The 12,014-nt window shown below is 39.2% G+C and overlaps 1 protein-coding gene across 8 annotated transcripts in view; it reads right to left on the bottom strand.

Moving 5' to 3' along the window:
* The window catches only part of supt3h (SPT3 homolog, SAGA and STAGA complex component), a 320,780-nt gene that overhangs the window by 70,962 nt on the left and 237,804 nt on the right, over positions 1 to 12,014 (bottom strand). For all 8 annotated transcript variants that reach the window (XM_052024365.1, XM_052024364.1, XM_052024362.1 and 5 more), the window contains 2 exons: positions 11,196 to 11,329; positions 3,656 to 3,731 (listed from right to left, as the gene is read on the bottom strand). In XM_052024365.1, coding sequence (XP_051880325.1) covers positions 3,656 to 3,731; positions 11,196 to 11,329 — 210 coding nt within the window. The remainder of the gene's footprint in view (positions 1 to 3,655; positions 3,732 to 11,195; positions 11,330 to 12,014) is intronic.

Raw genomic sequence — 12,014 nt, 5'->3', positions numbered from 1 at the left:
GTCACCAATACTGAATATTGCTGTTTATTCTGGATCTTATACCACAATGGGAAAGGGACTCCTGATTCGTTCAGGACTCTGTATTACTAATCTGGTAGCAAAATATGTTAATAAATTAGTAAATCATGCTAAAGGCAATGAAAGGGATTATTAAATCCAGTGCTCAACATCACTCTATGGACAAATTTGCTGGAAAAATTAACTGGTCCAGCAACATTAATACCATGACTGCACTATTGGTAGGGTTCTTGTATTTGTGAATATTAGTAGATAAAAAAAATTAAAAAATAGCTAGAGTACATTTACAAAACCCACTGTTGGTGAAGAGGACAGGTGTTTCCCTTCCATGCCCAACAACCTCATCACTGTAAACACCTCACCCCTCCAATTTGCAGCTACCTCATATCCACTTGTCAGGTGCTATGCTCCTTTGGCTAGTGAAGACATTGGAAAAGTAAAGGCTGAATTCTGGCAGAGGTCCGGGAAATACCTACTCCAGAGTTTCCCATCCAAAAATCCTACCACCACCCACCCCTCCCTTCATGGCCTCAAGTAAATAACTGGATCCAGGGTTTTCAAGCAGCAGTGCTAGTTTAAATGGAACTGATAGAGCTGTTGATAGAAATAAACAGTTCAGAAAGGCCTTTACTGGAAAGTATTTGGTGCAAACTAATGTTGCGTCCATACGTTAAGTCACAAATACGTTTAAAAAAATATAAATTAGGAAATGCCACATCAAGAGAGTTTAAATTATGTTTTGCAAATCACCCACTCTTGATGTTGTTCATTTTAAAAATAACCCACTGTCTTATATACAAATCTGAGTAATCTCACATGATGTCAACATGTCTGTTGTGTCAGTCTCTAATTAAATCCAACATTGGCAAATCTGTTCATTTGTTTTTACTTGAACTAATCATCCATAAAGTAGAAGACAGAGCAACTGTCAGAAACTGATGATTAATGGAGAATAAAATAGTGTTTAATGTAACTCATTTGAACCAATTTTTTTAAACTACTTGTCTCTAGTGTATTATGTATTTTTTTTCTGATCAGCATCAGACATATATATTTTCTGCTGAGAATGAATCCCAGACCAAGACTGTGTCAGAGCAGCTGCACTTCAAAGGCAGGAAGGGATAAAGACATTTGGTGGAGTTTTAGTTTAAAACATAGTCAACCAACCATTTCATTTCCTAGAAAAGCACTCAATTTAACAGCTCAATATATTATTTCTCAGCATTTGCTGGAGAAATGGTACAATGAGAAAGTAGCAGCAAATAGTTTTGCATCAGAATGCCCATGTTGTGGTTCAGTGTAATTTGTTATTTGAAATATTATACCTAATGAATCAGATTTCAGATATTCAAAAAAAGTCCTCTCAAGATAGTTTGAAAACGAAATTTTGAGAAATTTATCGAATCGACAGGAAGAGAGGCCATTTAAGTGGTGACAATATTCTGCTTTGTACTGGAATCATGTGCCACTTTGTCATGATTTCATTGCCTACTTTATCGTTTGTGACCTTTAACCTGAGCTCTTAGTCATCTATAATCAACAACTCGAGGTAGTGAGCAAGCTTGCTAATTTACAACTTGTTATTGTATGAGTTCACAAACACTTCCAGTAACTAAGTCATAAATGTCGATAAGCATTAATTATGCGAACACTGTATTTAGCCTTGGAATGTGGAGCTTTGGCCAAGTTGGCCTGAAATGAATGGACATCACGGCAGGAAGTTTTAAAAGCTAGATGCACTGCTAGTTAAGCAAAGATTCCTTTTGTGCTGAAGTTGTTTGTGATCAGCCATTTGCACACAAGTTGCCAAATGTCCAAAGCCTGCACAGTTTTACTGACTGTAGTTAACTCTTTCAATCTTGATTTAATATATTGGACCAACAATGATCTTCTGTTAAATTTTACTGAATTATAAAGATCATTTCAAATCATCATTTAAGTCAATTTTACATAATTAAATGTTGGTTGGAAGCCTCATCCACCGTGAGCACAGAAAGCAAATTTGGACATACATGTCCAACCGTTATTGTAATGGTTAGATAATTGCAGGAAGCATGTTCTCAAATTCTCAACATACAAACCTCTCACAATTTCATTACAAAGGTCCTTAAATTTGCAGGAAGTTCTCTGGAGCAGAATTACAATGATCTGACTTCTTGACTGTTGATGCTGTTAGGCTTTGTAGATACAAACTACATTCATTTAACATTCATGATGTACTTAAAAGTTCCTGTAATTTTTTTTTATCATTATGTACTATCCCAGGACTTTGCAATCAGCAGCATAGCAATTGTGTCCTTAACCTCAAAGAAAGGTTCCTCTGTGGTGTGGATTTCACCTTTCCCATACTACATGCTGTTAAACATCACTTGAAAAGGATCCCTGATATCCAGCAACAGTAATATCATTCAGCAGCTAATCACACTGAAGAATTCTTACAAACAGTAGTCCAAAAGTAAAAAAGTGCAATTTTTAACTAATTTTTTAAAAATATTATGCAGAATGTAACACTATAAACTCTTAAAAAGTCACTTTAAACAGGTATGTAATTTTGAAATATTTACCAGGCAAAATGCCAATTGATACATATAAATTGATATAGGATTGAAGAAGTCATTACGCAGTAATTATAGCTTAGTATACCATTAGAAAACTTGAGCCTCATGTAACAAAGTGCAACATTTTCAAGGATTTTTCAAACAAGAATGGTTCATAAATACTGAAGTTTTTACCGATTATAGAAAAGGCAGCTAAAATAGTACCCCTTATGGAGGAGCCAAATGTTACTGACAGAAACTTGCAGTGCTTAATTCATATGCAAATATTCCAGAAGCTGCCATCAGATCTCTCCCAGTTTAACACTTATAATCTCAGCCATTATTTTACACTGCAAATTCCAGACTAATATTGCAAATGTTATCATTAAAACAAGATGAAATACTATCAGACATTACCTTCGCTTTTGTATCATTTAAATGTATCCAATTATTTAATGTATATATGGCATGAAGGTAACACATACATAAGACAATGTCTAAACATTTTAGGGAAAAATAACATTTTGGGCACAGGCAAATATTAAGCTAGAATGAGAGAGAAATAGAGCATGATACTCTTGATGAAGAGAGTGGAGATCGAATACTCCAAATGCCCTCTCTACTTGCAATGCAACAACCTGCATTTTACCCTCTGCCCAGTGTATATGTAAAATTGATGAACCTCCTACCTAGTTGTAACTAACTAATCTCTTACTCCATTTCATTCAACCACAAAATACAACACAATGAACAACATCCTTTAAATGTACTTAGTGCAGAAAAATAACTCAATTTTGATAAATGGATGTCAAATCAGAGGGATCACCAAATTCTTAATTACAGATAATGCTAAGGATAATCCTTGAGGAGAATCCTAAAGGCGATGGAAGTAGATTACATGGTGGACAGGTAAGGCTTAACATAAAACCTATCCTCAATCACATCAATTTCACATCTAACAAATATATATGCACTCTATCTGATGTGAGGAAGTCATGAACTGTAGCAGTTCTTTATATATCACATAAAAAGAGTGAGTAGGGCAGTATTTGGAATATACTAATCTCCAAGTCCGTTTACCAAGATCAGAATGTACTCACCAAAGCTCAGCTGGCGGCTCTCACAGTACTCTGCATACTGAGATGAATCCATCATTCGAGTTTGGCGCTCAGCTCTCTGGGATACAAAATAAATTGCAGCATTATATTGAAACTGCATAATTATTGCTGTAACCGAAACATAGAACATAGAACAGTACAGTACAGGAACATAACCTTTGGCCCAATATGCCTGCACTGACCACAATGCCAGTCTAACTCATCCCATCTACCTGCACATGGTCTATATCCCTCCATTCCCTGCTGTTCATGTGCCTGTCTAAATCTCTTAAATGTTGCTATTGTATCTGCTTCTACCACCTCTTCTGGCAGTGCGTTCCAGGTACCCACCTCTCTCTGTGTAAAAAAAAACTTGCCTCCCACATCTCCTATAAACTTTTCCCCTCTCACCTTAAGCCTATGCCTTCTACTATTTGACATTTCCATCCTCGGAAAAAGACTCTATCTACCCTATCCATACCTCTCATAATTTAATATACTTCTATCAGGTCACCCCTCAGCCTTTGACACTCCAGAAAAAACAATCTAAGTTTGTCTAACCTCTCCTTATAGCTAATACTCTCCAATCCAGGTAACATCCTGGTGAATCTCTCCTGCACCCTTCTGAAAGCCACCACATCCTTCCTGAAATGTAGCGACCAGAACTGCACACAATACTCCAAATGTCCAATGCTCCCAACTAAAGTTTTAGGCAGCTGGAATGTAACTTGCCAATTGTTATACTCAATACCTTGATCGATAAACTCCATTTGCCATTTCTCCTCTGATTTCCAACTGATCTATATATCCTGCTGTGTCCTTGGACAACCTTCCTCACTATCCACCAATTTTGGTGTTGTCTGCAAATTTACCATCAGACCACCTACATTTTCATTTTCATTCAATTCACTTATATATATATATCACAAAAAATAAAGACCCAGCACTGATCCTTGCAGAATACCACTGGTCACAGACCTCCAGTCAGAGAAATACCCCCTCCACCTCTACCCTTGTCTTCTATGACGAAGCCAATTTTGTATTCAACTTATCATCGCACTGTGGATCCCATGTGTCTTAATCTTCTGGACCAGCCGACCATGAGGGACCATGTCAAATGCTTTACTAAAGTCCAGGTAGACAGCATCACTACCCTACCATTGTTAATCATATTTAACTACGTCAAAAAACTTGTGAGGCAGGACCTCCCCCGCACAAAGCTATGCCGACTTTCTCTAACGTCCATGTTTTTACAAATAAAAGTAAATCCTATCCCTAAGAATCTTCTTCCATAATCTCCTACCACTGATGTAAGGGCCACTGGCTTACAATTTCCTTGTTTGTCCCTATTACCCTTCTTAAACAATGAAACAACATTAGCTATTCTCCAGTCTTCTGGGACATCACCAGATTAAATTATCCAAATAATTTATTTCACAATATTCAAACAAAACTGCCTACTTAGGGATCTTTACAGTCACATTCTTACTCGTGAATGAACTAAATCCACACTATGTGAATATGCAGGAAAGATAAACGTTTAAGAAATATCGTCCTTTTTGCCCTTATCTTAAAAATGTGCTTATTTGTAATATTACTTTATAAAATGGCAATTAAATAATTTTAACAATTACTTTTGTAAAAGTGACTGAATTTTTGTCAAACTCTATATCCATTCTAATAATCCAGTACAAAAATAGTTGATTTTTCTCCCAAGAAAGGGTTAAATGTCATTCTAGTGAAAGATATCAGTTTCACCCTTTAACTTTCCTGAATAATACATATTTCCTCAATGTGAATTTTCCATCATGTCAGTGATGGAAAAACACATTTTCCATAGTGATAAAATCTCTGCATTGCCAAACTCCTGTTACAGATCTCAGTTTCACCTTTATTTTGTTCATTTATTTTTCAAGTTCTGGGCATTACTGGCAATTGCAGTCCTCTGATGCGGATACTACCACAATGCTATTGGATAGGGCGATTCAGGATTTAGACCAGCAATGATAAAGGAACAACAATATACTTCCAAGTCAGGATGGTGTGCAACTTGGAAGGGAACTTGCAGGAGGGGTTTTTCCCACCTGTTCTTCTTGGTTGAAGCTGGAGATTTGGGAGATACTGTTGGCGTAGCGTAGCTGAGTAAATGCTGTGCATTTTATAGATGGTACACACTCCACCCACTGTAATCCTGGTGGAATTAGTGCTTAGAGTGGTGGATGCAGGTATATCATATATGAGGATATGCAGAGGCATACATACAGGAATTGGCTTTACAATACCAATATGGAAGATGCCCTTCTGCACTCCTCATTATACCAGGATTGATATCTAATAATTTGGTAATAACAACAGAATGAAGGATACACTGGGCCATGAGGTTACAGATTATGGAAGTGTATATTTCTGCTGCTGGTAATACTACATTGTACCCCATGGGTGCCCTGCTTAGAACTGCTAGATCTGTTTTGAATCTATTCGACTTAGCATGATTGTAGTGGCACATTACATGATGGACTATGTGGTCATTTCCACCGATGTTGACATGGACAGATGCATCTGCCACAAGTAGGATGGGGAGGACAAGATGGAGTTGATTTATCCCCTTATGCTGGTTCCCACCAGACTGATTTCTGTGCCTCTGCAACTATCAGCATTTCTTCCAAACATTGTTGAACATGGAGGAGCATTATTCATCAGGTGACCATGATGGTAGGTGGTAATCAGGTGAAGGTTTTCTTGCCCTTTAAATCTTAACACCGTGGCATTCCCTCTGTTGCTTCTGTCCTGTTAATAGGATGGGATGAACCCAGGTATGAATCTGTGAGTACAACTATGTCAAGCAGTTGTGTGACAATGCTGAGGGGCAGTTCTCCCAATGGAGATGCCTGCCCACAGATATTTTGGGAAAGGACCTTACAAAGTTTACTGAACAACTTTTCACATCTGAATTCAGTGCCTGGTTCTGTTCCAATGTTGCAGTCATGGTACACTTGGCTTACTAGGCCAATGCAGTGGGCATTTAAGAGTCAACCACATCGGTGGGTCTCCAATCCCATTTAGGCTGGACTGGGTAAAGATGATAAATTTCCTCCCAAAGGACTTCAGTAAACCAGATGGGTTTATGACAATCCAGCAGTCTTCCAGTCATCATTGCTAATGATTATTTTATTAAGTTCACATTATTAACTGGATTTAAAATCCACCATGGGATTTGAATTTGGGTCTCTAAATTGTTAATTCAGGGCTCTGGATCAAAGTCGAGTTTATTGTCATATGCATAAGTGCACATGTATGCACAGGTGCAATGAAAAACTTACTTGTAGCAACATCACAGACATATAGCATCATGTAAGCAGCATTCACAACAAAAATATAAATTATACACAATTTTTACGAGAAAGAACACAATTAGGAAAAATGCATTTTAGTGCAAAGTGATCAAAGTGGTCATAGTGTTGCTAAACTGTAGTGATGAGGGTTTTGCCAGTTGGTTCAAGAACCAAATGGTTGAAGGGAAGTAGTTGTGTTTGAACCTGGTGGTGTGGAACTTCAGGCTTCTGTACCTGCTGCCCAATGGTAGCTGCGAGTAGATGGCATGGCCTGGATGTTAGGGGACCTTAATGATAGATTTTGCCTTCTTGAGGCAGCACCTCCTGTAGATACTACTAATGGTGGGGTGCGATGTGCCTGTGATGTATTGGACAAAGTCCACTACTCTCTGCAGCTTTTATGTTCCTGTGCATTTGAACTGCCGTACCAGACCATGATGCAACCAGTCAGGATACTTTGAACAGTACACCTACAGAAGTTTGTTAAGAGTGTTCGGTGACAATCTGAATCTCCTCAACCTCTGGTGCACTTTCCTTATGATTGTATCTATGTGCTGGGCACAGGACAGGACAGATTATTCATTGTGTAGGTAAACTGCTGCTCTCTACCCTAATCATTAAAACGAAAATCAAGCAAAATAAAATTATATCCAGTCAAGACCAAACACTAAGAGAACATATACTGTAAGATCACCCTTATACATTCCCGTAGTGCAAATTTTCCAAATTCCTTTGGCCGCCTTACTGCTCAATGCAGCGCTCCTCTTCTTATAGCCAAGGTAGTAGTTACACAGATTGCAGATCCTAAAGACATATGGGTATGTAGGTTAATTGGCCACTGTAAATTGCCCCTGGTTTATAAGTGAGTGTGTACAATGTGGGGGAGCTGATGAGAATGTGGAGGGAATAAAAAATTGGATTAATTAATGTAGGATTAGTGTAAATGGGTGGCTGATGGTTGGCGCAGACTCAATGGGCCGAAGGATCCGTTTCTGCGCTGTCCCTCTTTCATTCTCTATGCACTTCCACAGGTCTCCTTATCCAGCCTTCCTCTCCAGGTTATCTCATTGTACTCCTCATTTGAGCCTGGAGCAGAACTGGTACATGACTTCATCTTCTGAGAATCTGGCTCATGAACTTAATCTTCTCTTTAGCATTTCAGTCCTGCCAGGTGAATGCCATGCACAGAATCACCTCTAACTACTCCCCCTCTGCAGTATACAATTGCTATTATCGGGACTGATGGATGAGTATGTGTGTTGCAGTGACCTGGTAATCCCTCTGATTCTACAGGGTCATCAGTTGTGACCTGGACAGCTGGTATTCCTTGGTTGTTTGAAATAGGAAAGGCACACGCATGGTCATGGGAAGGGACAGATGAAAGGGGCATATTTATATGCCACAAGTGATTGTTATGTATGGGGAGCAGAATCAGAAGTGATCATTCCGTCATCTCCAATTATCTCTGATCCTCTGCTTGTTGCTGGCATTATGGCAGCCAAGCCCAAGTTTGCAGCACCTGTTCCTTCAAACAGCCAGCCTGTTGGCATGGTAGGGTCTTCTACCAGTTTGCTGTATTACATTTTCTTGCAAAGGAGAGGCAAGTGTGTTAATGAGTGTTTGGATTTGGTGCTCACTAATCCTTTAAGAAGTGCAAGAATAAAATGAATAAATCCAAGTTGGTTCACAAAACTTTTCTTTATTCATTTGAGGGATGTGGGCTTTGCAGACTGAGCCAGCATTTAATTGCCTATCCCTAATTGCCCTCGAGAAGGTGGTAGTGAGCTGCCTTCTTGAACCACTACAGTCCTTGAGGTGTGGGTATGTCCACAATGCTGTTAGGGAGGGAGTTCCATGACTTTGACCCAGAGTTGGTAAAGGAATGGCGATATATTTCCAAGTCAGTATGGTGTGTGGCTTGGAAGGCAACTTCCAGCTGATGGTGTTCCTATGCTTTTGCTGCCCTTGAACTTCTAGCTGGTAGAGATCGTGGGTTTGGAAGGTGCTGTCTAAAGAATCTTGGTGAGTTGCTGCAGTGCATCCTGTAGATGGTACAAACTGCTGCCATTGTGTGTCAGTGGTAGAGTGAGTGAATGGTTGTGGATGGGGTGCCTATCAAGCGGGCAGCTATGTCCTGTATGGTGTTGAGCTTCTTGAGTGTTGTTGAGGCTGCACTCACTCAGGCTTTGGGGAGTTAGGAGGCGAGTTATTTGCCACAGGATTCCTAGCCTCTGACCTGCTCTTGTAGCCACCTCGTGTATATGGCTAGTCCAGTTCGGTTTCTGGTCAAGGTAACCTCTAGGATATTGACAATGAGGGATTCAGTGACATAATGGCACTGATTGTCAGGGGATGATAGCTGGATATTCTCTTGCTGGGTATCGCCATTGCCTGGCACTATGGTGTGAATGTTACCTGCTATCTCCAGCCTAGGCCTGGATATTGTTCAAGTATTGCTGCATTTGGGTGTGGATTATTTCCTTATCTGAGGAGTCATGAACGCTGTTGAACATTGTACAATCATTAGCGAACATCCCTACTTCTGACCTTATGATTGAAGGAAGGTCACTGATGGAGCAGCTGAAGATGGTTGGGCCTAGAATACTACCCTGAGAAATACCTGCAGACATGCCCTGTAGCTGAGATGATTCACTTCCAACCACCATAACCATCTTCCTTTCTGCTGGGTTTGATTCCAACCTGCAGAAGGTTTCCCTGATTCCCATTGACTCCAGTTCAGCCAGGGCTCCTTGAGGTCTTAGGCTCAATCAAATGCTACCTTGATTGTCAAGGGCAGTTACTCTCCCTTCACCTTTTTGCAGCTCTTTTGTCCATTTTTGGACCAAGGCTATAATGAGGTCAGAAGCTGAGTGAGTTTCCTTGCACATCACAGAAAAAAGTGATATGATTGACACTTCTTAAGTACATGGATTCTCTCACATAATATGCAAAATGCTGGAGGAATTCGGCAGGTTAGGCAGCATCTATGAAGGGAAGTAAACAGCCTATCAGGTGTCCCGATGAAGGGTCTCGACCCAAAACGTTGACTGTTTATTTCCCTCCATAGATGCTGCCTGACCTGAGTTCCTCCAGCATTTTGTGTGTTGCTCCAGATTCCAGCATCTGCAGAATCTCTTGTGTCTCTGATTCTTGCTCATGATGTGTGGATAATAATCATTCAGCAACAATAAAATGACAAGGGTTTTCTGAGAAGTTTTCTCCACCAATTAAATTTCCAAGCCATTATCATGACTTCCAACTGGAAATTCAGAGATGATACCCTTCTGAGTCAATTTTTGGTCAACTCTTCATCAATGGTAGAAAATAGAACTGAAGAGAAGCTTTCAAAGAGCAGAAGATACTCATTAGCATGTTGGGCTGAAGGACAGATTTGTGTGTGATAGGTTTTTAAGGATTTGTTATAAATCAGGAAGAGTTAAATACATCCAACCAGGCAGATCTTTGATCTGTTTGACAGCTACATGTCTCCTAGTCCATTCTGACATTACACTCTCATCCCAATACAAAAATCCACATGAATGTAATAAGATAATTGTGCACATGGATAATAAGAGCTGAATTGTCTGATGCAGCCTACAGTATAAGAACGAACAATATGCCAGCATAATTTATAAACCCAAAGCATATCAGAATCCAAGCACATTACAGAGGAGCTTTTGATTCCAGCTAACTGAATAAACTAATATTATTGCAGCCATAGCTCCCAATATTCCCACAACACATCTTCAGACATGAACCTTATTGAAGGGTATAGCTATTGAAAGAAGTCCTTTCACAGCTAATCAACAAATTTTAAAATAATGACCAGTAGCTAAGCCAGGAAACTCATTCTTTCAAAGACTTACATATGCAAGAAACATATTTGAATATTTATTTTCCCAGCATCCTGGGGTCATCCAGCAGTTTGACCCTTAGATGTCAAGGAAACAATTTCTCCTGTGAACATGGCTTCAACTTCAGAAAGCTTTTATTAAGGTGCAAACCCACTAGAAAACTCACAGTAAAATATTATTTCACGGCTTTTAAAAAATGCAGCATGGAAGCAAGATGCCAGGGAAAACATGTGCTTACTTCAATTCGTAATGCAATCATTCTACTCAGATAAAATGTCAGAAAAACAGATGTTGGTACATTTTCAAAACATCAGAATTTATCAATGTGAGCAGACTGAATCCCTGTGCTCCACCCACCTCCAGCCGCTCCTGTTTGACTTCATCAGCATCATCCTCCTCAAGCAAGCCCAGCAGCTCCCCTGTTTGGTCAATGGAACTGAGGAATTCTTGGTAAAGTTTCTGGCGCTTGTTTATACTGCTGCTGGATTTGTCTATGTGTGGGCGAATAAAAGGAAGGAAGAAAAATTACTAATGTAAATTCCTGAACATCTGCAGCACAGATGAGCCTAGGACTTACTTTCACCTGCTACACAGACTTCTGTAAATCAAGAATATATTTTTAATGAGTTCCCACCCATCTTTTAAAACAAAGGTCAGTAAAGATATACCATGGCACAGCAAAATGTTCAATTACCAAAGGGAGAAGAAAGAATTTAAAGCAATACAACCATCTAGCACTACGTGTATCTTTCAGCAGCACTGAAAACCAATTCTTGCTGAAGTTTAAAATAAATTGTATTTTGATTATATTTTATACTCAAGATGATGGATTGAAGGCCCAGTGAGAGGAAGATTTTTTTTAACACTTTCAATATACAGTAGTGGTGTAGGGCACTCCCAGATTGGAGTACATGGAGAGAAAAGCTAATATTCATCTACATGCATGATATTTCAGAAACAAATCTTTTTAAGCTAAGGGAACTATTTTTATGTTTTTAAGAAGTATTGACATATAAAATCTGTGCTGATAAGGGCAATTTTCAAAGACAAAACACACCAAAACTCCAATTGGCAGCATGTTTGCTGCTTCCAATGACGGCAAGAAAAGAAATATCTTTTGCATGCACCTCCAAAAATTGTTCAGCCCCTTCCAAATGAAGATAAAGAGAGTACTAC

This window comes from Pristis pectinata, chromosome 10 (genome assembly GCF_009764475.1).
Source record: "Pristis pectinata isolate sPriPec2 chromosome 10, sPriPec2.1.pri, whole genome shotgun sequence".
In the NCBI taxonomy this organism is placed as follows: Eukaryota; Metazoa; Chordata; class Chondrichthyes; order Rhinopristiformes; family Pristidae; genus Pristis; species Pristis pectinata.
Note: the sequence above shows the minus strand (reverse complement) of the source record. Positions and strands in the feature narration are given on the sequence as shown.